General features: G+C 54.0%; 2 protein-coding genes and 1 long non-coding RNA gene across 6 annotated transcripts; 1 reads left to right on the top strand and 2 right to left on the bottom strand.

Annotated features, from left to right (window-relative positions):
• Nucleotides 1-618: 618 nt before the first annotated feature.
• On the bottom strand, nt 619-5,007 carry C13H22orf39 (chromosome 13 C22orf39 homolog). 3 transcript variants are annotated; one of them, XM_030836407.3, is made up of 3 exons: nt 4,848-5,007; nt 4,561-4,728; nt 619-2,786 (listed from the first exon to the last, which is right to left on the bottom strand). In XM_030836407.3, the coding sequence occupies exons 1-3, from the start codon at nt 4,974-4,976 to the stop codon at nt 2,661-2,663; spliced, it is 423 nt and encodes a 140-aa protein (XP_030692267.2). In that variant the 5' UTR covers nt 4,977-5,007; the 3' UTR covers nt 619-2,660. The 3 variants fall into 3 exon arrangements, with proteins under 3 accessions (XP_030692267.2, XP_030692266.2, XP_060166186.1); XM_030836406.2 differs by having other exon boundaries at nt 2,660-2,786; nt 4,411-4,728; XM_060310203.1 differs by lacking the exon at nt 619-2,786 and having other exon boundaries at nt 4,220-4,728.
• Nucleotides 5,008-6,483: 1,476 nt separating this feature from the next.
• On the bottom strand, nt 6,484-26,358 carry UFD1 (ubiquitin recognition factor in ER associated degradation 1). Of its 2 annotated transcripts, none has more exons than XM_060310202.2 (12): nt 25,982-26,358; nt 23,367-23,473; nt 22,942-22,974; nt 20,175-20,296; nt 17,685-17,815; nt 15,640-15,712; nt 12,345-12,413; nt 11,547-11,612; nt 11,223-11,270; nt 10,525-10,613; nt 9,726-9,807; nt 6,484-7,439 (listed from the first exon to the last, which is right to left on the bottom strand). In XM_060310202.2, exons 2-12 carry the CDS (start codon nt 23,371-23,373, stop codon nt 7,365-7,367), a joined length of 795 nt encoding a protein of 264 aa, XP_060166185.1. In that variant the 5' UTR covers nt 23,374-23,473; nt 25,982-26,358; the 3' UTR covers nt 6,484-7,364. The 2 variants fall into 2 exon arrangements, with proteins under 2 accessions (XP_060166185.1, XP_030692260.1); XM_030836400.3 differs by having other exon boundaries at nt 23,341-23,473; nt 25,982-26,357.
• LOC115841958 (uncharacterized) lies at nt 10,865-14,478 on the top strand. Its single transcript, XR_009566358.1, has 3 exons — nt 10,865-11,846; nt 11,991-12,224; nt 14,072-14,478. It is a non-coding gene; the product is annotated as an uncharacterized lncRNA (long non-coding RNA).
• Nucleotides 26,359-26,463: the final 105 nt, after the last annotated feature.

Here is a 26,463-nt window from a genome sequence, read left to right as displayed (position 1 = left end):
TGGCCGGGCAGAGGCTGCTGTTAGTCTGGAGCAGGGAGTATATGAGTGAGCTCTGGCACCAGAACAAAACACCACAGACCAAGGAGCTGAAACGACTCACATTTATTTCTCTCAGTTCCAGAGGCTGGATGTCCAAGATCCAGGTGTCGGCTGGGCTGGTTTCTCCCAAGGCCTCTCTCCTTGGCGTGTAGACAGCCATCTCGCGCACCCACGTGATCATCCCTCTGTGTGTCTGTGTCCTGATTTCTTATAAGGACACTAGTCATTGGATTAGGGCCCACCCACGCAACCCCATTTCACATTAAGCACCTCTTTAAAGATCCATCTTCAAATAGTCTCACTCAGAGCGCCAGGGGGTTAGACCTTCCCCGGAGGAGCGGGGGGTACATAATGCAGCCTAACAGGGTGCAGTGTAGGCAGAGGTCCACTTGTACCCCTTGCATCACCACCTCAGAAAGGCTTTGGTTCTTCACCACCTTAGTGCAAACAAACCAGCGGAACACTCCACCTGAGTAAGAATTCAGATTATCCATTTTCCTAGAGGGCCCTGGCTACCCAACCCTGGAAAATCACACCCCGTCCCCACCTCATCAGCATGTGGCCCTTTCTCTGCCTAAAGCCTCCAGCCTCCTCCTCCAGGTCTAGCCTCGGACCCTGAGCCTCCCCCACCTCCCAACTTATAGATTTCATCCACGAGGTTGTATGATCAAGTCAGTGGGTCATGGGCAGCTGTTTTGTTTTAACCTTTTATTTGGAAGTAATCATAGATTGACAAGAGGCTGGAAATCAACAGGGAGGTGCTGTGTGTGGTTCCTCCGGCTCCCCTCAGTGTCACATCTTACAGGGCCAGTCATGCCAGCACCGAGATAGACTGCAGCCAGAGTAGGTCCAGGCTCCCAGATGTGGCTGTGCTCATCTGTGTGTCCACGTGTCACAGCACAGCCACCCCTGCAGTCCTGCACTACAGGATGCTGCCCCATAATCGTCCGCATCCCTATAATTACGTCCTTTCACGGCGTCATGTAATGGAGCCAGGCCCAGCAGCAGTATCTCACGGTGGGGGCAGGTGCTGCTCCGCGAAGCCCAGCTCAGTGACAGCGCGCCATGTAACAGGATGCACCAGGTCACAATGCAAACTGCTTATCATTGTGGGCTCTATCCCCAAAGTTTGAAAGATGATGCTCTGCCTTGTCACTGTCATTTTCTTCACAGCTGATGTTTGAATGTTCATGTCTGTCTCCTGAACTCAACGGGACTGAGGCCACTTGTCTGTTTCAAGCCTGTGGTCCCAGGGTGTGCAGACATGAGGGGTGGACATGGGTGGACAGAGGAACATTTTCCAGGGTGACGATCATCTGCGGTGGAGCTCGCTCAGCATCCAAGAAGTTGTGGGACTCCTGATGGAGCCAGCACCTGGCCACAGGCACCCAAGGCCCTAACCCAGCAGCAGTAGGAGAGCGGCTCCACCAGGAGTGGCTGACGGCCTCCCTGCCTAGGTTTCAGAGAAAGGAGGACACAGGTGGAGCTGTAGCAGCCTCCCTCCTCCTCCTCCTCGGCCAGAAATGCCCGTGAACGCAGCCACGGTGGACGGACGCTGGTTGCCTCAGACACACCAGGGCTCCCCGCTGCGACGGGGGGACCCTGGGTCTTCTTTATACTCACCTCTGCTGTGGGAGTCCTTTGTGCGCACCCCACCACTCACAGGTACACAGTCACAAAGGACACTTGGGGCACACAAGAGCAAACACACATGATGGGAGATTTTACTCTCTTAATGTGTGCCCTTCTGAAGTGATGGATTATTTTGCCCCCAAGAATAAGTAAAATGATGTTGAACCACCACCTCTGGCCAGATCGTGAGGGAGGCACTGAGATGCCGCAGGCGTGACCCTCAGCACCACATGCTGGGGCCTGTTACATGGCACAGATGCTAAATCGTTTCACCCATAATAAAGAGACCTCTGAAGAACTAGTGTTCCCGTTGGTTCAAATACATATATTTTAAAAACATCTACAAGAGTGTAAGCATACAAAACTCTAATACTGGCCAGCACAACGTCAGGTTATAAATCTAACTCTTTCAAAATTAAACTGTGGATTTAATTTTCAGCTTCTGTTTGGAATCAAACCTGTGAAATGTCTTTTGATATATTCCACATTTTCAAAAAACGACCAGGGGAAATTCCGAGGGAAGAAGACCAAAATTCCATGTGTTGGGCTTGGGTGTCTTCAGCCAAGAGTCTAGGATCCCTCTTTACACAAGGTTGTGTGTCCTGGAGCCGTGGGCCGAGGAGGTGACGCCGCCCGCGCCTACAGAGGAGCAGAGGAAGTGCCCGCGGTGGGAGGGCACCTGCGGCCAGTACTGCGTGGCCATCACCAGACCAGGGCCATACAGGGCCACCTGCGCATCCACACGGATCCGGGCTGCCCCTTGAGTGTTCAGCTGAGGAGCCCAGCCCTTGGGACGGCCTCTCCTTGCTGCTGTCCCTTGGCCTGCCCGTTGGCCGCCCACAGGGACACGCAGGGATGCCTGGCTTCCTGGAGCTGCACGCTGAGTGAACTGGCTCTGAGTGTGGTGGGGCAGGCGAGGCTGGAGATGGGGACTCTGTGTCCCACGCCAGGCGGAAGCTCCCAGGGACCTTCTGGACTATTTGGGCCTGTCACCGGTCGTTGTCCTGGGGCAGAGGGAGGTGCCAGTCTGCAGGGGGGCTCTGCCTGGGGGCCCACACCAGGCCGTGCTTCCGTGCAGCCCGGACTCTCGCCTGCTCGCTCTCACGTAGGGACCGCTGCAAAGGAGACCCGGTCACCTGTGGCCTCACAGGTGCCCTGTACCTCCCTCCTCTCGGTGCCCACCCACACACATGACAAACGCAGCCCAGCAAGCCCTGGTGAGTGCAGGGTGGGGTGGGGTGGGGGTGGTTACTACACACACATCTAGATCATTCTCCAAGCTACTGTGAAAAACCTGTGCAGATGACCATTTTGAGGATATTTTTAATTCTCCTGGGCCCCAGGGCTTGATGCCTTCGGTTGACCTAATCAGATTCACCAGATAAGAGGAGCTGGGGGCTGAGCCAGGAGGAGAGATGAGCCTGTAAGAGTGGCCAGAGGAGGGAAGAGGCCAGAGACAGGCAGACAGACACGGACAGACACAGACACAGACACACACAGACACAGACACAGACACACAGACACACACACACACACACACACACACACACACACACACACACACACACACACACACACACACACACACACACACGACAGTGGGTGCCAGGTGCTATGCTGGCCACTTTACACTTAGAATTTCACCTCTTCCATCTGTTTTCGCTCAAGCTCTATTGTCTCAAATGGAATGTATTGTTCTTGTTAAAAAGCGATCAGAAATGCAAAGTAAATATGAAAGCCCTGCAGACCTCCCTCCCAGGGTGAAGTTCACAGCTTCCCCAATCCCATCTGAGGCCCGCATTTCAGGGCTATCACCCATTTCCCTAAAGAAGGAATAATCTTCTCCTTGCTGGTGCACGTCCTGCTTTTCTCATTAAGTGACATACTGCGAGCACCTTTCCACAGGGGGATAGGTTACTATCTATTTTTCTTAATGGCTGTGTACTTCTCCGTGGTGGGGAAGACGTTATCTGGTCAAATGTCTATTACTGGACTTTAGGTCACTTTTGGTCTTTGCACTATTACAAATGGTGACACAATGGACATTTTGAATTTTCAGTTGTTACCCAATTACCTCCCTAGGATAAACTTCCAGGAGTAAAACTGTGGGATCAAAAGGTATGCATTTGACATTTAGATAATCAGAAAACCTGACATTCCACAAACACTGCCCAGGTGCCCTGACTCTCCAAACCCCTATGGACATTCCGCTGGGCAGTAACCAGTTACTGTCATTTTAAATATATATCAGGCTATTTGGTTTTCTTTTCTTTTCCTTCTGTGTGCCCTTTGCCTACTTTTCTACTCTGAAATAATTCCCATTTTTCTTACAGATATGTGACAGCTATCTTTAAAAGATATATATGTACAAAGGTTATTAATCTCTTGCCATATAGGCTGCAAACTACCTCTCCTGTTTTCCACTGATCTCGGACTTGTCATTTTCTTTTACACTTGGCAGTCCTGCTGGCTCCCTCCCCCGCACGCTCCGTGAGCACTGCGCCTTCACAGCTTCGCTCCATGCCCCCCACCCACACCCACACCCCCATCAGCTCCAGGCCACTGCTGTATCCTAGACTACGATGTAGGAGTCGGGAGGACAGGGGCTGTGTTCTCATCACTCCTGGATCCCCAAGAGCGTCCCAAGTGGTGTCTGCTGAATGTATGGATCACAACTCCCTCCTTACTGGTCTCTAGCACCTCCACCATATCCTCACTCAGCGTGGCAGCCAGACTGACCTTTTAAGGATATAAATCAAAGCACGCTCCCCAGTACACGTGGAGGCTGGAACTGAACCCCTTTTTTAAGGCCCGCCCCCTTCTCCCAGCGTCTCGAGCCCCCGGGCTGGTTCCTGGTCTTCCAGGGCTCGGCACGCCGGGTCGGGTCACCTGGGCCTCGGCGCTGCGGCGCTCCTCCCACTCGCGGCAGCTGTCCAGGTCGCGCCGCCACTGCCCACAGGCCGGCCGCTCGCCGTGGACGTAATAGTGGCGGAGGAAGTGGCCGGCGCTGCTGCAGAGCTCCCACTCGGCGCGGTAGGCCTCGCACGGGCGCGGCGGCTGCGGGGACGGGGGAGTGAGCTGGGGACCCGGTGAGCGCCAGCCCGTCCCGCACGGACGGACCCGGTCTCCGTCCTCCCGACCTGGCCCCGCGGGTCCCCTGGTCCCACTGCACTTACCTGCCAGCCTCCACCTTCCGCCATGTCCCGGGACTGCCTAACCCGCCTCCTGAGCCCGCGGACCGCCGCGTGACTGATGGGCGGAGGGACTAATGAGCCCCGAGATCTCACCACTAACTCCTCGCCCATCTCCTTGAGACGCGCCACTGAACAGGACGTCCGGGTTGGCAGCCAATAACAGTCGAGGGAGGGCGGGGCCTGGAGGCCTGTGTGGGCGGGGCCTGGAGGCTGGGGCGGAGCCGAGGCCGGTGTGGGCCGGGCATGCCCCCAGGGTCACCAGGTCCCGCTAGCCACGCGGCGGAGGTGACTTCGGCGTTCCCTCGAGCCGGCGGTCGCTCGGCTGCACATTCACGTCCAGTGGCCGTTTCTGACGGAACCACGCGGCTCGGGCAGGTTCGTTCCAGCAGCTTTATTTTCATAATCTCAAAGATCGGTTCATTTCGTCAGCACGCACCGGAATCAGTGTCGCCACTCCAGTCCTACGGCTGCATTTGTCCCGCCTGTGTCCCCTCGAGGGCGGGGTGACTCCCAGGTAGGAAGCGGGGGCCCACGGGCGCGGGCACAGCGCAGGCTGGCCAGAGGCGCGGAGGCTGTATGGCCCGGGGGACAGCAGGACCTAAGGGTGGGCGTCCGGAGGTCGCGTTAGGGTCGAGGCTGTACTAAGGCAGGGAGACATCGTTTCTCCATGGGGCGATGCGCACGAGGCAATGACAGCGAAGGGGAGGAGGCTGGTGGGCCCGCAGGACCGCCCTACGACACCCTTGCAGTGGTTCTCCAACTGCCGCCAGCCTAGCCACTGGCCCTGGGGCCCCTGCAAGGCGGGTGCTGGGCCCCCTAGGAGTGAGTCCGGGTCAAGCCAGACAGCTGCAGTTTCACTAGGAGTCCTGCCACGCTGGGTCACAGACCAAGCTTGGAGAAAATGCTGCCTGAGAGGAAGGATGCAGGCCAGGGTACAGGCCTACAAGTGGCACCCTACCGTGTCACCAGAAGACCCACCAACAGGGTCCACCCCTGGCCCAAGCAGGGAGTGCTTTCCTTGTATACACTGTGGGTGTGGCTCAGGGAAGATAGAAACCAAGGGCCAGCACACTACATAACATTCATCATGTAATTGAATGATGTGGTAGCCAATGTGATCCGCAAACAAGGCTGCCCACCCACCAAGGAGGGTGTCTACTCTACTTCTGTCAGCAACCAAGACTCCTGAAGTGGAGGGCCAGGTAGGTTACAGAGTGCCCATGCCTTCCAGAACCACTTCCATTGCCATGGGTGTGGGTTTGGGCCACAGGGCCCAGCCCTGGTCATCATGATGACCTTTGATGCTCATTCTCTGAGGACATGTGGGTGAACCCTGGGCTGGCGTCTTGCAGGGGATCATCTCCTGAGTGTTGAGGGGAGCCCTGTCCAGAGATAGACCCCTTGGCCTACAACAGGAACAAGGGGAGCCCCTGCTGGGCCCAACCACCCCCACCCCAGGGGTCAGAGAGCCTCGTTTCTCCCTACGCTCCCCAGAAGCCCCCAGAGGAGTGCTTTCCTAAGGGCAGGGTGGAACGAGGGGCCCCTGCCAGCAGGCCTTCCTCCTGCCCAACTGTCAATCCATGTTGGAACCTAATCAAACACTTAGAGGCAATTCAGGTTTTAGTCACTGCCTGTTTTTATTTGAAATTCTTGATTTAGAATTGTTTTCAAAGAGAGGAAAATAATTGAATTAACATGTCGAAAGAGCTCATATTATAGAAATTGAAGACCTGAAACTAAATTAATACTAGTAAAAAAAATAAAGACAGGCCAGCAGAACTTTGGAAAATTTAATACATTAAAACTGGGAGTGGGGGGTAGGAAAGGAGAAAGAACGTATCTTTAGCTTTCATTTATTCTAATAATCACATTTGTGCTTCACCACAAAGTTGTTTTACAGTAGAACAGATTCATTAAGGAGCCAGTTATTTCCAAATGAAATCAAAGTTAGAAATGCTTTCAGGTCGAGTTTTCCTTCTGAGGAATGGTTTCTTGGGGGGAAAAAATCAATATGTAAAATAAAAATGGAAACACCCTTCCTCAAATACTTAAATTGCAGCCAGAGTAATGGGATGACCACTATTTATAGAGCACTTATCTGTTTAAACCACTTTTTTCCAGGTCAAAGGCAACAGCTAAGCTATGACCTGGAGAAAGAAAAGATAAATGAAAAAAAGAGGAAGACCACCACAACTTAGAGCAATTCAATCCCTTCACTGGTTTTTAGCAGGAATCAGGGAACTCTGCTCCAGCTGAGGCTGTGGGCATGCCTCGAGGGCTGAAAGCAAGGAGCGTGAGTAAGGGATCTCAGAGACGGCCTCCTCTTTCCCCAAATCACGCACACAAACTGCTGTCCTGCTGTCCACTTGCAGGTGAAACCTGGTAATTCTTAGGTAACTCTAAACAGACCTAAAGTGACAGAGTGTCCCTGTCAGAGCCAGTAACTAAAAGCCAGCATGTTGCAATTATTTTATTTTCCAATCAGCCAATGGTCGCAACCTATGGCTTTCTTCCCTTTTTACGCAGAGACTGTCCTTCTCCAGAGAAAGCGACGAATCTGCCTCCAGCGTCATCCTGAGTGTGAAGAGAAAATACCATTTTCAGAAACTCCTTGGAAGTTTAATAAGAAATGCTTTATTCTGTTGACTCATGTACCATCTGCCCATTTTCCTTACTCTCACATTCATAATAAGAAATGTCTTTGAAATAGAAATGCAAGTTATAATCTACTGAATTGAAAACAAAACCATGGAATCACAACTCTGTCTACCATAGCCTTTTTTCTCAGGTTGAGTATATATCCTTTTGCAAAGGTATTACATTTTCAATGTAAAAAATACACCCCCTAAAAGAAAAACCACGCCAAAGAACATTTCCAGTCACTGTTCTGTATATGCTTACATAAACTATTTTCCTACTTAATTCCCCAATCTCAAGGCAGTGCGCTGCTCTCGTTCCCTCTAATTCCATTCCGTGGACAGGCAGTTCTGCCATCAGCTGTTACTTCCAAGTCTGCAGTATTCAAGCTGCCTTGGCAGGCAGCTGAATGTCTCTACACACAACTTTGATTTTCCCTAGAGGTTGAACTCCTCGTTAGAAGGCTGCTCTTATTTTTGAGGCTTTTTAAAATGGTGACTTAGCAGCTCTCACTCTACCAAACTATCCTCCCACCAGCAGAAAGACGGCTTCTTTTTTCTGAACCCTCGAAAACACCAGGCATCTTTCCACGAGCTTTGCTGCTAGTCAGGGGAAGCGTTGTCTGTGGAAGAGGATCCTGAGCTCCCCAGCACACCCTCCCCCAACACCCGGCCCACCGCCTAATGCAGCTGGTGTTTGCAGTGGGGCCCATACAAGGTTCACATGGTGGCGACCACGCAAAGGTGAGTTGTGGCTGAGCCAGGCAGCCTTCCCTTCCTTCAGGGCCCTCTGTCTGTCCTGCTGTCAACACCGGAGCCTGCTTTTTCTCTTGTGAACACTTCACCCACTTGAGGAAGGTGCGTCTTCTGGGAACTTCGGTCTGTCCCACCTGGATGGGCTGCTGCCCCAGGGCTGCACATTGCTGTGGGGATGCCCTGCTTCCTGGGTCTAAGGCTTTCTGACTTTTTTTTTTTTTTTTTTTTTGGATTTTCTTACTTCTTATTCCTTCAATTCAGTGGGTATGTCTTCAGTAGCTTCCTGAGAAAGGGTGCATGAAGAGATCTTCAGGGACTGAGAATACCTACCTCTCCTCTAATACGGCTCACTGACAGGGTGGTTGGTGTTAGATTGCTGGGACCACCAGAACAAATCACAAGCTGGGGGCCTGGGGAGACATTCACCTCCTCACAGCCTGGAGGCTCGGAGCCAGAGATCCAGGTGCCGGCAGTGTGGTCTCTCCTGAGGCCCCTCTCCGGGGCCTGCAGGGGCTGCCTTCTCGCTGTGTCCTCAGGCCTTTCCTCTGTGTCCACGTCTCCGCAGAGGGGAACGTGGCCCATCTTAGTGCCCTCCTTTTAACACACTTCTGTAAAGGCCTTATCTCCAAATACAATCACATTTTGAGGTGCTGGGGTTAGGGCTTCAACACAGGAATTTGGGGGACACAATTCAGCTCATATAATTGGGCAAAGAATTCTGAGGACCCTGCTCCACTATGTCCTGGCTTGTGTCTGGCTAAGATGGTGCCATTCGTGACCCGTGGTAGAATCTCCACCTCCTGGAGACTTTAGCGTCTTTCCTTTGCCCCAATTTGGAGTTGTTTCCATCCACTGCGCTGGATGCTCAGTGGCCCCTTCTGACCTGCCAACGGGGCGTGGGCCCCTCCATTTGGAGCAATTATTTCCCTGGTGGTTTCTGCCCCTCTGGTGTCTCTGATCTCCCATGACTGGGCGGTCTAATGGCAGGCTGTGCCGGGTCTTTCGAGCAAGTTTCCAGCACCTGGGAGAAGTGCCCACAAGACGGAAGCTCCCCTCCCTGCCCCCCGGGCCGCAGGAGGCCGTTTCTGGAGTGCGGAGGCACTGAGATGGCCGTGCAGTGGTCAGGAGCTCTGCCCCTGACCTTCATGCACTCTCAGGCTCACTCCTGGGAAATGCAAACAATCACAGCAGCTGTCCCAGGAAACTGTCCTGGGGATTAAATATTTCAGTATAGAGCACGTGGCCTGGGGCCTGACACCCGGCAAGGGCTCAGGGAGCTGAAACCTTGCTGGTCACTGCCGCAAGGGGACACCAGAGCCCTCACAGTCTCGACAGTTGGACCACTGGGGAGAGGAGGGGCCCCAGAACAGAGAAAAATATGACAGAAACACCCTCATTCAGAATGGAAAGACTCTCCTCAGTCACCAGTAGCCAATGAAACTTGTCATGACCCATGAAACATACTCACCTCTTCAACCTTTTTGACCAGTGGACGTGAATTTCTGATGAACGTGATCTTACCAAGTTTAAATTCATAGTTGGGAATTCCTCTATAAAGAAGACAGAGCAGAAGAAATGTTAGTGTCAGGAGAAGGGACTAAAATCCATTTGTGACCATCTGGTCCGTGGCTGTACCCACCACCCCCCAGCCTCAGGCCAGCCCACGGGTGCCCCCTAGCACCCCCCCAGGAGGGAACGGAAGGCAGCTGGGGCAGGGTCTGCAGGCTCAGGGTCTACCATCTGTGTCCTCCAGCCTCACATGCCCCCCTGCAAGGGCTACACATGCACTGAACTCACTTCACTCCCTAAGATGCTGCGTGCAAACCCGTTTCTGGCATTCTCCGTGTGCTCTCATATGGTCAACAGGGGACAGATCTCATCCCTGCCACAACCATGCAGGCCACCAGAGGAGGGACTCTGCTGAGAGTCCCTGGACCAAACAATAGAAATACAACTAAGTGAGGCAGCTCCTGCCTCCTGAGGGAAGTGGATCAGTTATTTGAAGTCACAAAGGAGGAAAATGGGCACTAAGTTGGAACCAGAAAGGTCAGAAGTAGGAGAGAGATCCAATCAGGGGCCGGTGGGGCTGGACTGCGGGGGTCTTGGGGAGAAGCCTGGCGATGATGGGGGGGCACCGATGCACTTCTGCCACGCTGTGTTCCAGCCCACCGAGGAGGGCGGCGGGGCACCCACACCCCCACAGAGCTGAGTGAGGCTGCCCCACTGTGGGGCCTGGGTCGGGTGGAGCAGAGCCAGGGCAGACCCACCTCTTGATGTCTCCGGGCTTGATTGGGGAGGGGCTGGGCTCTACACCCTTCTTCTTCCCATCCAGTCTATTCCCGGAGCCGGAGAAGGCCTAGACAAGCAGGCAGGGGGGGCCATGAGCTAAGCCCCAAGGGTAGGAGAGAACCACCTCGGGACTGCAGCACCCATGCCCTCTGGGGGCTGCTGGGAGCTGAGGGGAGCTTCCTGGCCCAAGGACGGTGCCTCCACCTGCCTCAACCCCCGGACCCCAGCTGCCAAGGAGGGGTGACAGGTCCAGCTGGGCCCACGGCTCAGCTCTGCAGACCTGCCTCCCGGCAGTAGGTTGAGCCATGCCCACCGGCCCCTCTCCGTTTCCAGGGAGGACAGCAGTGCCGGAGCGTCAACATGCAACTGACTTTCCAACAGTGCAGGACACGGCTTAGAGAGAAAGCAAGAGTGATCACATCTGGTGAATCTACGTGAAGAGTATACGTGTCTGTTGTACTAGTTCAGCTCTCCGGTAGGCTATAAATTTTTAAAAGAAGTTGGGGCTGCCTGGCAGTTGTTGGGAGGATCCAGAAGAAAGTGGATGGAAAAGGGTTTGGAAACTGAGAAGACGCCGGGTACACGCGTGCGGGGTCCCCCAGGCCTGCTCCCAGCTGAGGTTCCCAGGGTGTCACAGACATGGCAGGAGAACAGACAGTTGCATGGCGGCACTCACGCGGAAGCCCAGCTCCCCAGCATAGCTGCTGTGGTCAGCTTCACCTTCCTGGAAGGGACAGAAAAATGGGGATGAGCTTCTCAGTGGGGCCCCCAGCTCTTCCCTTGGGCTCCCTCACTGCTCCTGCTGTGCCCGCACCCCAACACAGCTGGTACACACTGGGCCCCGGGAGCAGGGCTGGGAGGGAAGCAGAACGTGGCTGCCTCGGTACCAGTGGAGGCCAAACACCGCCAGGAGGCCAAGACACTGGGATGCGCTCCAAAGACCAATACCGGCGGTGGGGAGCTATGCAGAGCTCGGGAGGGACGCGGAGGAGCGACTTACGGCTGCCTCCTCATGCTGGGCTTGTCTCTCCGGCTCCTTGTAGCCCAGTGGAGCATCGAAGTCCACCTGTGTCCCCAAGAAGAAAGCACGATGAGACAAGGCCACACGCAGCCTCCGTGGCTTTTCTGTTCTAAGTTGGGACAACTGTGGGTCCATGTGCAGTTGTTGGAGCCGATACAGAAGGGGCCTTGTACAGTATGCCCATTTCCCCAATGGTCACGTTTTACAAAATCACAGCAGAACATCGGCAAAGACAACCCAGCCCTCGTCCAGACGTCCCCAGTTTACACGCACACGCGGGTTTGTGTTTTGTTCTCACAATTTGTCATCACTGCAGGTCAGTGCACCCCCTCCCCCCAACCCCCGGGTCAAGATCCTGAGCAGTTTCAATTACCACAGGGACCCCTCCTGCTGCCCTTTCATAACCACACCCTCTCCCTCCAGGCAACCTCACTGCCCTGGACCCCGGCAACCACTCCTATGAACAGACCCAGACAGAACGGAACCCTTCTGCTGGGCATCCTTCCCTGAAGACCCAGCACGCTGGGCTGTTGTGCCCACTACTCGGAGCTGAGCAACCTTCCTCAGCCTCCAAGAAGACTCAGCCCCTCGCAGGGCTGAGATGCTGATGGATCTAGCCATCTCAGAACCAGCAGCAACCCTGCCACCAATCACAAGGTCAGCGGCCTCCTCACAATGTTCCGGCACCATCTTCCTCCCCGTTCCCCCAAAGAATCCCAGGGGTTGCATGACACCTGCCCAGGGCCCCCAGCCGCCCTTCCTCCCGCGGCCACTCACGTTCATGTCACACTCGATGATGGACACAGCCCTGTCAGGCTTAGTCTCCATCACCCGCAGCTCATAGATCTGGGGAGAGAGAAATCAGTCAGTTTTGTGGCAGCACTGGGCCCATCCATCACATGTGTCGCTGCAACCCCCTACCCAGCTCCTGCACACACACGTCATTCACCTCCACGACACCCTCCCCAGCCACACCTCTTGCTGTGGAAAAGCCGCTGTGGGTGGCTGCCTTGATGCCTGTCACTTAGCTGACCACCTCTCATAAGCGACTCAAATCAGACAAGGCAGTTATGCAGCAAATTGCAAAAGATTCAGTGTTTACCCCAGGAAAGTTCACTTCTAAGAATTAACCCTAAGTAAATAACTAGCTAAATACTGAAAGAGAAAGTGCTCTAAGAACGCCTGCTCCAGCACTGCTCATGGCAGCATAGGCCGAAGACGCCCATCACTAGAATGGCTACATGAGTGGGGTGTATTCACGTGGGATCCCAGGCAGCCAGCATTCAGGAAAAGATGCTGAAAACCAGTTATGCTGCTGTGTGTCGAGGATGATCTCATGCATGTAAAACACACACAAAGTCAAAAGGATAGGAACTAAAGGTGGCAGAATGGACTTTTTCCTGCATTGTTTTAGGTTCTTTCTCTCTACCTAGAGTATGTCTTGCTTTTATAATGAATGGTCAGGACAGTCCCACCATTGAAAAAACTGAATATGAGGGAGATGGTCCCCCAAATACAGTGAGAAGGCTTGATGTCCCCCGTCTGGCTTTACGTTTACTCACTAGAGACTAATAGAAATGAATGTTTGTCGCTGTGTGGATGCCCCACCACCTCTCCACACAACACAGGCTGCCTCCAGTGGTTCTGCTGCCACGGACAAGGCGGCATGAACATCTGTCTCTGTGGCTCCTGGGCATGTGGTCACCTTTACCAGTCAGCGTGTTTTCAAACTGCAGGTCGCAGCTAACTAGTGAGTCATAAAACCAACTACGCTGCAACCAGAACTAGTAAAGAAAAATACTGGAACACAGTACAGTAGAAATACTAGGCTATGTTGCACGTAGTTAAGGCTAAGGACTTTTGTGATATTTATGGTATACTAGGTGTTGTCATTCTGTATGTAAAACAGTAATCTTAAACTTTTACACATTCAACATGTATTTTTACTGATTTACCTTTATTGAAGTGTAGAGAACACCTGAATTCTAAATAACCCTCAAGACTTATTCTTTTCCAGTGTTTCAGGTGCCATCTTTTAAACTGCATTTATTAAACACTGTTATGGATTTAAATGGCAATGTTTACCACAATTTACCTCACATTTGCTGGTTTATTGGTTCTTCCCACACCTTACTCTTTCCTTCTAGGCTAATGCTTATTCCTAAAGCACATGCTTGTGAAGTTTCACTGGTAAATAAATTCTCTCAGATTTTATCTGAATACATTTTGATTTTACCCTATTCTTTTTTTTTTTTTTTTTTTTTTTGCGGTACACGGGCCTCTCACTGTTGTGGCCTCTCCCGTTGCGGAGCATAGGCCCCGGACGCGCAGGCTCAGCGGCCATGGCTCACGGGCCTAGCCGCTCCGCGGCATGTGGGATCCCCCCGGACCGGGGCAGGAACCCGCGTCCCCTGCATCGGCAGGCGGACTCTCAACCACTGCGCCACCAGGGAAGCCCTACCCTATTCTTTAAAGAAGGTTTGATGACAGTTACTTTCTTGCAGCCTCTGGAGCTCCTCTGCTGCGTGGGGAGGCAACGTTTGCTATTGACAGGCCTGCCATGTGCTGTTCTTCTCTAAGTGCTGGATCTCCTCTGCTCATCTCTCCATGTCTGGTGCTCGGCACCTGTAACTACCCGGCCTGGTGGACACTAAACTCCCTGTAAGCGTGAGCTGTAGGCCAATTCTGGAACAACTCCACTCATCTCTTCACAGTAGTTCCGCCCTCCGTTCTCTCCCACTGGGGTTTTCACTGGGCACGTTTGGTTTTCTCAGGATCTCCCAAACCTCAGCTGCTCACGTTGCTGCCATGCTTCTCTGTGCAGACACCTAAGTCACTCCTGCAGATTCAACTTCCCCTTCGCTAATCCTTTGTTGGCTGTTGTTTAACCCTCTGACTGCTTTTCAAATAATCCTGGATATTTTGGATAGACTTTTGCTGCTTGCTAAATTTTATGATTCCATTAAAAAATTTTCTTGAACATTTTTTACATAGTTATTTTATCTTTGCACCTGAAGGTCCCAATTGTGATTTCTTAAAGGCCTAAATCTGCTTTTGCTGTCTTTGCTTTGGGTGTCTGGTGGTCTTATAAGGAGTTCCTGTTTGCTGGTTCAATCTATAGCAACCCTGAGGGCTCAACGAAACTGGGGGTGCTGTTTTCAGAAAGCCTGGGATGAGGACAGCACCCACCTCTGCATCTATTTTGGCCCCTTTAAGGGCCCCAGTTTCATGTGGATGCCTTGATCCAGACCTTCCACCATGCACTGATGTGGTCATTTGCCCTCTGCACACGCCTGCTGAGTCTTCTCAGAAGGGCCCTTCAGAGCGTCTAGTCTTCCGTACTTCCAAAAGCAGAAGCCCAGACGTGCATTTCAATTCTATGTATACCTGAGTAACTCACCTTCCCTTTCAGTGCAAAAAGGTCAACGATATCTTTCATCATCAATTTTTGTTTCAGCATTTTTTACTGCCTTAATATTTTAAGAACAATGACATTAAGGCTGCCTGTAATTAATCAAGAAAGCTTGGGATTCCCTGTGGCACAGAGGTTAAGAATCTGCCTGTCAATGCAGGGGATACGAGTTTGAGCCCTGATCCAGGAAGATCCCACATGCTGCGGAGCAACTAAGCCCATGCTCTGCAACAAGAGAAGCCACCACAATGAGCAGCAAGCACACCGCAACAAAGAGTAGCCCCTGCTCGCCGCAACTAGAGAAAGCCTGCGCCCAGCAATGAAGACCCAATGCAGCCAAAAAAAAAAAAAAAAAAAAAAAAGAAACGTTTAACGTATTCAGCTAAGTTAGACAATACCTAAAACGTCCCCACGAAGGTAAAGGGAACAAGATTATTAGTTTACAAAAAAATATAAAAGTGTGTTTCAAAATCCACAAAATTGAACAGTAGGATTCTTAGTATCGGATGCTTCAAACAGAAGGAAACTGTCAGAGAACACGATGGATCCCTACATGACACCGGGGAGTAACTGGCGTCTGATCCTGTGTGTGAGAGAGCGCGCATAGTCTCCTGTTCACAGCTGTGAGGGCCCCGGCATCTGAAAGGCTAAGACACTCACCTTCTCATTGTAGTTGATGGCAATCACATCCCCAGTGGTCAGACACGCAAAGTTTCTCAATGCGTTTTCTAACCTGCAGACACACACTGTCAAGGCAACATAGCAAGATGGAGCCCTCAAATCTGAAACAAGTTTCCACAAGGCATTTAGAGGATTGGGTCACACTGTGTAACGGACAGACGTGTGCCCAGCTGGGGCTCAAAGACACGTGGCCATTACTCAGCAACGAGAAGGAAGCAGCTCTAACACACGGTAATGGGGTGAACCTCACTCTGGGGAAGAACCAGCCACAGAGCAGTGAGACCCCCGCCAAACCCCGAGAAAGGCAGATTTCTGAGGTGGGAGGCAGCCGAGGCTGTTGGGGCTGAGGGTTGGCTGAGGATGGGCCTAAAGGGGCACAAAGGCCCTTCTGGGAGGACAGCCAAGCTCTGAATACACAGGGGATGCATCTGTCAAACTCGCTCAAGTGTACATTTTACTGCATGTAAATTACACCTCAACAAGTTGATTTTAAAAATCCTATGGGAGCACAGGGGGAAAAAAAAATTGAAAAACCGGTAAGTCCCCTCAAAAGTCCCCCAAAAGCAAAGATGTTTTCATTTACACTTTTGTTGTTTCTATCTTTTGGGTGATAACCATATTTAGTGATATGTTTCAAATAAAAATATTTAATAATAAAAATTTTAAAGAAAAAGTAGCCTGTAAGCCCTTTTTATAATAGTAAATAATAATAAATTCTTAAAAATTGAGTAACCCAAATGCCCAGGCAAGGGAATAATGCCCAATCAAATGGAATATTTTAATCATGTCATCCTCGTCAATTTACAGAATTGTTTTAAATACAAAGGTCAAACACAAAACATGGCTCCAGATGTGCCACTGAGATGCAGTACACCTGGGTGAGAGGCTGAGGGCAGAGGAGCCCGTGTCTACGTTCACTTCTCTTTGTCAAACGGCCTCCCTGGTTGCTAGCAGCTTCATGAAGAGTCTGGGGTACACGCCCTCTTTGCCCCCCTGTGTGCAATGCCAGCTGCAGGGGTGCCCTTCCCTCGATTCCTCCTGGTGACGCTGAGCTGCTGGACGTGGCCCCCAGGGCCCGAGGGCGGAGCCAGCTCTGCACTGCCTGGACTCAGACCTTGAGCAGAGCCTGGCACACCGCGTCCCATGGAAGGGGCACCCTTTCTCTGCAGTCACGAGTAACTGTGCCAAGAGACACTGTCTCTGAAAGCAACATGGTAGTGTGTGCTCCAGCACAAGCAAAAGGACTCCATACCGGAGAACATACAAGGGGCTGCAGTGCAGAGGCCGGCAGGCCCCAGTCCCGGGCATGGGCACTGTCCACACCTGCTGTGAGCAGAGCGCCCAGTACCCTGTATGCCCAACACAGGGGGCTTGACATGCCCGTCCACAGACACGGCCAGCGGAGGCCTCCACACAGCCAAGTGGCATCTGGGACATGGCCAGCAGCAGCAGCGTGCTCCTGGCTCTGGCTGGGGACAGGGTGCAGGTGGGGAGGGTGGAAGTAGCTTTTTTTTTTTTAAACAATCTGTGTTGTTCAACTGAGTTTTTTACAAGCATGCCTTTTTAACAATAAATAGGTGGAGTGACCACACACACAGCTGGCTTACGTTCAGAGAACACACAAAAAATCACTAACACCTGATGCCTTTGCTTTCCTCTGCTGAGAGACAGAAAACGTACTAAGACAGGGTTCCCCATGCCTGAGCACAGGGGAGCTGAGAGGCAGACGAGCTGCCCTCCGACCAGAACACACTGGGCTTTTTGCCAGCGTCATCGGCCACCCAGAGGAAGGGCTCCACCTGCCCTCCGGGAAGCGTCCAGAGAGCGCTCAGCATGCTCATGAGGCCCCTGAACCATGTAGACGGGCTGGCCCCACGCCATTGTTCTCATGTCACAATGTCAATCACGACAAGTGTGTGGTCCCCAAAGCAGGCACAGACCCAACCAAGGGCTCACTGTCGCCCGCCACCAGCTGGCACAGCCCTCCCCAGCTCAGAGGAACACGTTCCACTTCAGAAGGATACACAGCCTTGGGGTTGGTGATGTCCAGGAAGTCGGGGCTCTGGGGCTGGAACTTGGAGTACGTGGCTACCTGCAGGTTGACGCTCTCTACCTGAACCAGGCCCCCCTCCTCCAGCAGCAGGTTCTGCATCATCTGGAAGGGGAAGAAGACAGGAGGCAGTAGGGGTGCGGCCAGGGCCACCACAGTGGGAACGCCTGAAGAAACCACTCGCTGGAAGGGTGCCAGGTGCGAGCTCATCCGCCAGCTTTTGGCCTCCCAGGGCCGGAGCATTTCCACAGGGACACCTCCCCCCACCCCCACTCCCGCAACTTCACCTGACTCCCAAGGCCCCAGGGCCAGCTGTGCTACACTGGAGGCGGGAGGATGACAGCCCCAGGCAGGCTGGCCTTGCCAGGGACAGCCCACAGCCTAGGCCTTGGGTGTCTGCTCCAGCCTAGGCCTTGGGCATCTGTGGAGCCACCCTATCAGGTAGAGGTCAGATGAGAAATGAGACAGAGAGACAAACATGGGCCCAAGGTCCTGGGGCACAGGGAGCCAGGACCTAGCAAGGACCTGAAGCTCGGGATCCGAGAAATGAGCACCCCTGCGCATCCTGGAATGTTTTTTTGCTTTTCTTATTTCAAACCTTCTTAAAAAAAGCTTCAAACGTACACAGCTAGCAAGGGCCACATGGGGAGCTCCACGCACCCACCCAGGTTCCACAGCTTTCAGGTCATAGCTGACCTCGTCTGTCCACCAGCGCCTGCTCTCTGCCCATCCACCAGGGCTGCCTGGAGCTCTGGGTGGGATGGAGCCTGCCACTCAGCTGACAGAAAGAAAGCACCTGCTCAAACACTCACTGGGGTCAGGAGACCCTCGAGCCGGCTCTGCAGCAGCAGCTGGGAAATCCCAGGCACCACCTGCTCCTGGCAAGAGCTGCAAGGCCAGCCCAGGAAGAGGATGGCAGGCAGCTCCATGCTACCTACAGAGGCTTCCCCGGGGATGGGATGTTTCCAGGCAAAAGGATCCAATTAGCTTTCTGGCCCAAAGTGGTCTGAGAGCCTGGACACGGGTCCAGCCAAACTCCAAATCTGCAGGTTGGAGGAAAAGCCTTACAGGAACAGTGTCCCCCCTTCTCTTTCACTAAGGACGGGCCACAGAGGGGCCTGGGGAAGCTTACACTGACCAACACTTCAGCCACCCATGGCGCTCCACAGATAGTGGGACAAGGCCTGGTGCCTGTGACGCGAGGTGCGGGCACGTGAGCAGGGAACCGGGTTGGGTCTGGGCTTTGAGGAGTGACTAAGAGTTCCCCTGTGGTCAAGGAAGCAGCACAGGACACCAGCTGGGCTTAGCACTCAGGAAGGACCCAGGCTCAGGAGGGGCAATGGCCCAGGGGAAATGGGCAAGGGCAAAGTCACCACTGCAGGAGAGGAGGAACCTTCAAACTTCTATTCATATTTAATCTCAAAATATGAGTTAAGGCCACTCCTTTAGAAGGTTAGCCATTGCTGCGGCGGGGACCCTTGGCTGTGCAGGAGAGGTGGGATGCTCTTCAGAGCATCTCCCTAGCAGCAGGGAGGCTTTGGGGTGCGTTCCCAACTCCGCCCGCAGACTGAGGGGTCTCTGAGCACCCCGACATAAATGAGTATGAAGAAAAGGACACAAAGTCCCCTCTGTGGGTTTCCCAATGCTGAGCGTGCCAGAGCTGTGAGAGTGGGGGCTGGGCTGAGGGGGGAGGGAAGGAAAGAGCCAAGCCAGCCTTTGCCTGGAGACCCTCTTCCCTACATGGTCTAGAACACTGGGTTTCCGCATAAGACCTTATAAAGACAAGGGCCCTCAGGCACCTTCGAAGCACCTACAACACTGACTGTGGCCAGCTGTCACAGAAGACAGTGCTTAAGGTCAAAGGGACACGCCCAGGCCCAGGATGGAGCAGGGTAGCTGTGGGGCCCTCACACTGGGGGTGGTGGGGCCCGGGCCCCCCCAGCCCCGCCCCCGTAGACTTCCGGCTGCTGCAGGCCCCACCCTACAGTGCAGGTGCGCCTGCCTCTGGACATGGATGGCATCGGACCAGCCTAAGTGCAGAGAGCATTCATTCCCATGGCAATGAGGCTGAGTGCTTTAGACAGACTCAGGTACAGACAAGTGTCTACACACACACACGCACACACACACATACACACACACACACGGTGACAGAACTGGGCAGACAAACTACTAAAGGGATGAGAAAACTTATAAAAATCTAAAACTCTGTACTCAAGACCACATGAAAAATACTCCTGCTCCATTGTTTTAAAAAAAGCCTGACACAGAAAATGGCAGTTAAGAACAGCACGGCTGTGGGTTCCAGGCCACTAGGTGAGCAGCCATCCCCAGCTCCGGGCGCACCGTGTCCACAGCCGCATGTGATGTTTGCGGTGAGGCGCGTCCCTCTGCTGCGGGGGCAGGACTGTGCACAGGCGGAGGGTGTCCCTGCCACCCCACGTGGCAGCCAGGGGCCACTCACCCAGTGCGGGAGGTAGCAGATGCCCTCGTCAGCCACAAACTCCAGCACGCCACAGTGCGTCATGCGGTCCGAGTTCTTGTTGGTCAGTTTGAACAGCATGGGGTAGGTGATGTTAAGTCGGCCTGAAACGAAGAGCGAGGCATGAGGCTCGGCTTCTTCCAGGGAGAGAAACCCTGTCCCCAGACCCTCCCCGGGGAAGTGCCTCCCTCCCCAAGCAGGCACTGGGACCTACGTGGTACTGAGCCCCTGGGTGTCTAACCACCCAGCAGACCCCGCACTCCTGCCAGACCTCAGGAACGTTCGCTGAGTCAGGAACGCAGCACCAGCTTATACTTTTGAATGTCGGAAATCCCACTTTTAAAAAGTGACGTGTTTGTTTATTCACGAACAGTTTAAGTGCCAACCAGGTGCTGGGCAAAATCCCTCCTTCAGAGGTTTCCAGTTAGAAGACCAGAGCATGCCCAAATGCTCGTGCCGGGGAAGGGTGGGGCCGGAGGCAGCGCAGCCAGGATAGATGCTGGGGGATGTCCTCCAGGGGAGGAAGTCCAGGCAGAGAAAGCAGCCCAAGCAAAGGCATAGAGGGAGGGGAGCCAGGCTGGTTCAGGAACTGCTGGCAACCAGGCGAGACTGGGCACAGGGACCGGGTGTGTGAGCAGCTGGGGGGAGCAGGCAGGGCAGGACCGGTCAGCAGTGTGGGCTTGCAGCAGGGACCCAGTGTGTCCCCTCCCACCAGGGGCCCTGAGGTGGGGGCCATGTGTGGGGTTGGAGGCCTGCTGACTCAGGAGTGCAGGGGGCGCAGAAAGGAGGGGCTGGCGCTGCAAGGCAGGAGGACCCAGGAGAGTCAGTAACCTGGGGGAGCGGTCCGGGACAGACCGACAGGACCGTGTTGCCTTGTGCCAGGCCCTTGCTCAGCCTTCACGGGACAGTGAGGTGGGTACTGTCCTCGCCCCTTTATCTATGGGGGACTAAGGCACACAGGTCTGGCAACGTGCCCCAGGGTCACACAGCTCAGGAATGGCCATGCTGGGGGTCAACCTAGGCCGCTGGCCCAGGTCTGGGGCTTGACCACTGAGACCAACTTTAGCCTGTAGATTTAGGCAAACGTGGCAACAAAAGTTGACTTAGTGGCAGGAGGTACGGTAGACTCCATTTGGGATCTCCCGAAAAATTTGGAGAAGCAAATTGGATAATGAGTCTGGGTGGGAGGCTGTCCCCCCATCACCAAGGGCGACTGGAATACTGGCAGTGGTGGCCAAGGGCCTGGACGCCAGGCCCTCCGTCACCAGGGCACCTCCCGGCTGTGGAGCCGTGGAGTGGACTGAGGTGGGTCAGGGTGAATGGATTGATCAGGCTCCAACCAAGGGTCCGAGATTCTTGCCATTGGAAGAGACTCCCATGTTCCTCAGTCCAGTAGTTTTCAAACTGCATTTTTTTGATTTAGAGAAGTGCCTTGGGGAGTCCGAGTCTTCCACACACCCTCACCTCCTCCGCCCTGAGCAGCGACCCTTTTTACAAACCAGGACTCCCCGTGAGATCTCATCTGGACAGCTCCTTCCATGACTTACGAGGTCTGCACGGCACTGAACTAAGCCCCACTGTCCCAATCCCCCAGTCTCCTCTCATACCCACATGCCAACACACCTGGTCTTAGTCCTGGGTCAGCTCCACACATAAGGCAGACTCTCAGGGCCCTGCTCCCCACTCTGGGACGACAGAGGGGACGACAGGGGCCTGCCTGAGGGCTGTGCCCCCCGCTCTACCCACCCTCTGGCAGAGCTAAAGGCCTCCCTCTGCGGGTGCAGCCACTGCTGCCGTCAGTTAGGCCCTGCTGGCTAAGGGCCACCTCCTGCCCCTGCCTGGTGCCACAGGGCCCTGGCTGTTTACACACACACCACAGGTACCATCCAGGAGGCACTCCTGTCGCAGAGCAGTCCCCACAGATGGCGTCATGCCCCCATTTAAAGGTGAGGACACCAAGGTCCAGAAAGGCCCAGTCACTAGCCTGGAGTCAGGCTGGGCAAGGTGCAGAGCCCAAGCTGGAGCCACACCAGAGCTGGCACCTGGCCCTTACCGAGCTGCCCAATGTGCACCCGACACAGAGCGTGGACCCTCCCGGCCCAGAAGCCACCACATCTCCTGCCTCAGAACCCACACCAAAAAGACCCCCAAGTCTCAAAAGGCAATGACTGTGCCCATGGTTGGGGCATCCTAGTCCGGGTGGAGTGGGGCCAGGGGTGTGAGGTCTCCGAGCTGCTCCCATGGGAGTGGGGAGTTGGGGAAAGGGGGAAAAACATGGCCAATCTCCCAACCCTGGGCCTTTCTTGCTCCTGGTAAGAGGCAGGACGGGGCAAGGGGAGCAGCTCCTGGGGAAGAGGGGTTAGAACTGCGGCTGTAGCTGAGGCAAGAGGCTTGGGGAGATGAAAGACCTGCACGCGGCGTCCTCTTGGGGGCCGCCACCATCCTTTAGGGGAAAATTTAGTGCGTGCAGCCAAGGACATCAGCTGCCCCATCAGCGTGAAGAGCACCAGTGCTCACACCTTCCTTTAGTCCTAATAGGACCCGGGGTGGGGTGGGGGTGCCAGAGGAGTGGACCCAGAGCCGAGCGCCCACTGGCCCCGGCCTCCCAGCCCAGCTAGCACCCTCCAGGGACAATTCCCAACCAGCCTCGCCGAAAGATGCCTCTGCCTGGGCGGCGAGGGGTCTGTGCCTTGTCCCAGCGCCCACGTTCACATCACCTCTGTTCTCAAGTCAGGTAGAAAGTACTTACTGAGTTGGTCGAGGGCTGAGGGTGGCATAATTACTGTGGAAAGAACATTTAGGAGATATTAAGAAATGAAAAATTAAAACAATAGAACAAAAGTCAAAGTGCACTTCCTGTTATAGCTTAATGAAAGTATTAAACAATACCTGTGAGGCAGCTGGAATTTCATGATTGTTCACAACAAGTTTTACTAGCTATAATTTATTTGGTGAAACCAAATGGCTATCAGCCATAAATCTAATCATAATTAGGACCCCTCCCCACACCCCTTAGCCAGGACACCTTGACGACATCTTGACGGTAACTAGCCTCCGTCACACATGCAAAATGAGAGCTGCCAAGGACTATGAGCACTGCAGGCCTAGGGCAGGAAAGGTTACGATTCAAAATAAAAACAGCACATACTCTTCCCTCCTTTCTCCACATCTGACCTGTCATTAGGCCCCGCGAGCATGGACACGGAGAAGCAGCGGTACTGCGTGGAGAAGCGGTTCTGGAAGACCCGGGGAATCGGGTGGTCAAACATGTTGAAGGAGAACTGAAAGGAGGGAAGAGATGCTGCAGTTAACACAGAACGAAGGCACGTTTCTTCTGTCAACAGCTAGAGTGGGTCAGGGTGTCAACGCTCAAGAGCAAGACAAACCTGCACCCAGTGAGCACCTCCTGGGAGCAGGACACACCTCACAGCGGCTTCTGCCAGCTGGTGCGTCCAGTCTGTCCCGGCAACCTCTTCCCCACCATATTCAGACAGTGCATCTTACTAAAGTATAAAACTGCCCCCAGCAAGCCTGTCCTTCACCTCTTTCACCCCCCGCCCCCCATCCCCCAGGTCTCCCGTCCCCCAGGTCTCCTATGACGGCCACGACCCTGCCGGGCTGCTCCCTTGGCCTGGACCACTTTTCCTCTCCTCACCCCGTTTAGGAGTGCCACTATCTGCCAGGTTCTGGTCTCCAAGCACCAAGTAAACATCACCAACAAAAGAGCTACAACCTCTGCCCCCCAGCAGAGCTGACATTCAAGACAAGGGAAACAATCTGTGTGTCAGTATTCTGAGCACAAGAGAGCTCCTGGGAACGCTGTTTTAAGTGGGTGGTCAGGAAGCACTTCTCTGCAGAGACCTGAAGCCAGGAGAGGGAGCAGGCAGAAAACAGGGAACAGTCATAAGAGCAGGTGCACAGGTCTGCACCCCTCCCCCTCCCCCTGGCTTCCAGGACCACCCTTTCCTTGCTCTGGGAACCTTCCCTGCTCTGCCCAGGGCCAGGGCTAGCACCCCTCCAAAGTGCTCTCACGTGGCGCCACACCACAGCACTCCCTCCATGCCTTTCATAAGTAAAGCCTAGACATGGTGCTATCACAAAAGTAAGATCCCAGCTCTTACGTTATAGGTTATGATGAGGCTCAGAACACATGCTGCCAACAATCTAGGGTCTTCCCAAAGCACTGCAACTACTGTGATGTGTCAAAAAGAAAAGATATAAAATTGCACAATAGAATATATACCCAAAAGAATTGGAAGTAGGGTCTTGAAGGTATATTTGTACACCCAGGTTCACAGCAGCGCTCTTCACAATAGTCAAGAGTTGGAAACTACCCAAATGCCCATCACCAAATGAGTGAATAAAGAAAATGTCCATCCATACAATGAAATATTGTTCAGCCCTAAAAAGGAAGGAAATTCCAACACATGCTACAACGGTGATGAACTCAGTGGAATAATAACTCAGGACATAATGCTCAGTGAAATAAGACAGACACAGAAGAACAAACACTGTAGGATTCCACTTATATGAGGTACTTAGAGTAACTAGTCAAGTTCAGAGACAAAAAGTATGGTGGTTGCCAGGGGCTAGGGGGAGGGGGAATTGTTTAATGGGAAGAGAATTTCAGTTTTTCAAGACCAAAAAGTTCTGGACATCCATTACACAACAACGTGAATATACTTAACACCACTAAACTGTACACTTATAAATGGTAAATTTATGGTACATGTTTTTTTACAAGCTAAAAAACTTTTAAACAGACGAGTATTTCCTGACTTGATTCTAACTGTACACTAAGTAGAGGAAAAATCAGGTACTGATGAGACAGTTTACTAGCAATTCCAAAATCAGCAAGCTGAGCCAGCTGTCTTCCACAGATGCAGATGCAGCTCCTGCTTAAACTCTCCAATGGTTCTCCACTCCCTGGAGCGCCAGCAAAGTAGTTTTCACACCCGTGCCTCTCCTTTTAACCAGAATTCTGTTCGACAAAATCTTGGCCAGAAGCATCGTTCTGGACGAAAAGAAGGGAGAGGAGTGGGGGCCTCCTCACTACATCCCCCCCCCCATCTAAGCCCTGTCTTCTCTTTGCAACACGAAAGAGGGAAACGGACATAAAGTACTGAACACCGGGTGCCAACCTGCCCCGCATCCACCCACGGACCTAACCTCCCGCCCCGGTCCCACTTCCCTCTACAGCCCCGGCGCCAGCACACTGCCCGGCGCACGGCTGGTGTTCAGCTGTTAGGTGGCTAACCCTGAGGAGAGAGAGGGGACCCGACACCGACACACTAAGGATAAACTCGCATGCGATAAACCCGTGACACCGGCAGCGCCCGGCGCGGTGCTGACACAGCTCTGCAGGCATACCCGGCTTCAAGTCCCCACTGCCCGCGTTCGTGGCCTACACTACGCGCCTCCCTAAACCTCGTGGTTCTCGCGCCGACGCGGCGGCCACCTCCCTCCCTCCGGGGGCGCCGCCGGGGCCCAAAGGATGAGGGGTCTCGGGGCCGCGGTGCCCAGGGCGGCGGGGCGGGGCCGCAGGCCGGCAGGACCGAGCTCGCGGGACTGGCCCATGAGCTCTCCCCTTCCCGCTACAACCCCCCAGCCGATCCGGGGCTTGTTCGCGGGAAGCCATCTAGGGTCTACACAAGCAAGACTGCGTTCAGTCCCGAGCGGCGGCGGGCTCAGGCCGGTGACTCGGCACCTCCGCGGCCGCCACGTCCGTCCGCCCGGCCCCGACCCCGGCCCCGGCCCGCCCTGCCCGCCCTGCCCGCCCGGCCGCTCACCATGGTGGACGCCTCCGCCTCGCAGATGCGCTTCGTCAGGGAACGTTACGGTGGGAGCCGCCACCGCCTCCTCACAGCAGCCGCCGCCGCCGCCGCCTCGCGCGGACGCCCGGAGCCCACCGGAAGTCCGGTCCTGCACTTCCGGGGGGAGCGCGAGCGCAGGCCGCTGCGAAAGCAAGCCAGGCAAAGGCGCGAGGGTCCAAAATTCCCGGAGAGTAAGCGCTCAGATACCCCTTCCTAACGTGTGCACTCTAGAGCACCTTACGTGATTACTTTAAATTACAGTTTGATAGTGTCCCCCTCCTGACGAATTTGGTGCGGCCTACTCCCCTTACTGCCTACACTACCCAGAAGGCACGCAGACCTTCCGGCCTCTGCTGCGGCCATCGAGGACTCGGGCGGAAGTAAGCCACACTTCCTCTCTCGAACTAGGTCGAGAGCCCATTGAAATCCTAAACTGACGCCCTTGTCTGACGTATACA

The sequence above is a fragment of the Globicephala melas genome, chromosome 13, assembly GCF_963455315.2.
Source record: "Globicephala melas chromosome 13, mGloMel1.2, whole genome shotgun sequence".
Taxonomy (NCBI): domain Eukaryota; kingdom Metazoa; phylum Chordata; class Mammalia; order Artiodactyla; family Delphinidae; genus Globicephala; species Globicephala melas.
The sequence above is the reverse complement of the archived record's forward strand: the minus strand, read 5'-3'. Positions and strand labels throughout refer to the sequence as shown.

Bases quoted from the DNA above. Each gene is read 5' to 3' on its own strand.
- UFD1 (XM_030836400.3), bottom strand. The intron at 12,414-15,639 runs GTGAGTGTCTTA...CTCTCTCCCCAG, and splicing joins CCATCAACTACAATGAGAAG to ATCTATGAGCTGCGGGTGAT. The intron at 10,614-11,222 runs GTGAGTGCCGCC...CTGCTTGTCTAG, and splicing joins CTGGGGAGCTGGGCTTCCGC to GCCTTCTCCGGCTCCGGGAA.
- C13H22orf39 (XM_030836406.2), bottom strand. From the start codon at position 4,976: ATGGGCGAGGAGTTAGTGGTGAGATCTCGGGGCTCATTAGTCCCTCCG. The intron at 4,729-4,847 runs GTAAGTGCAGTG...CCGTCCCCGCAG, and splicing joins CGGAAGGTGGAGGCTGGCAG to CCGCCGCGCCCGTGCGAGGC.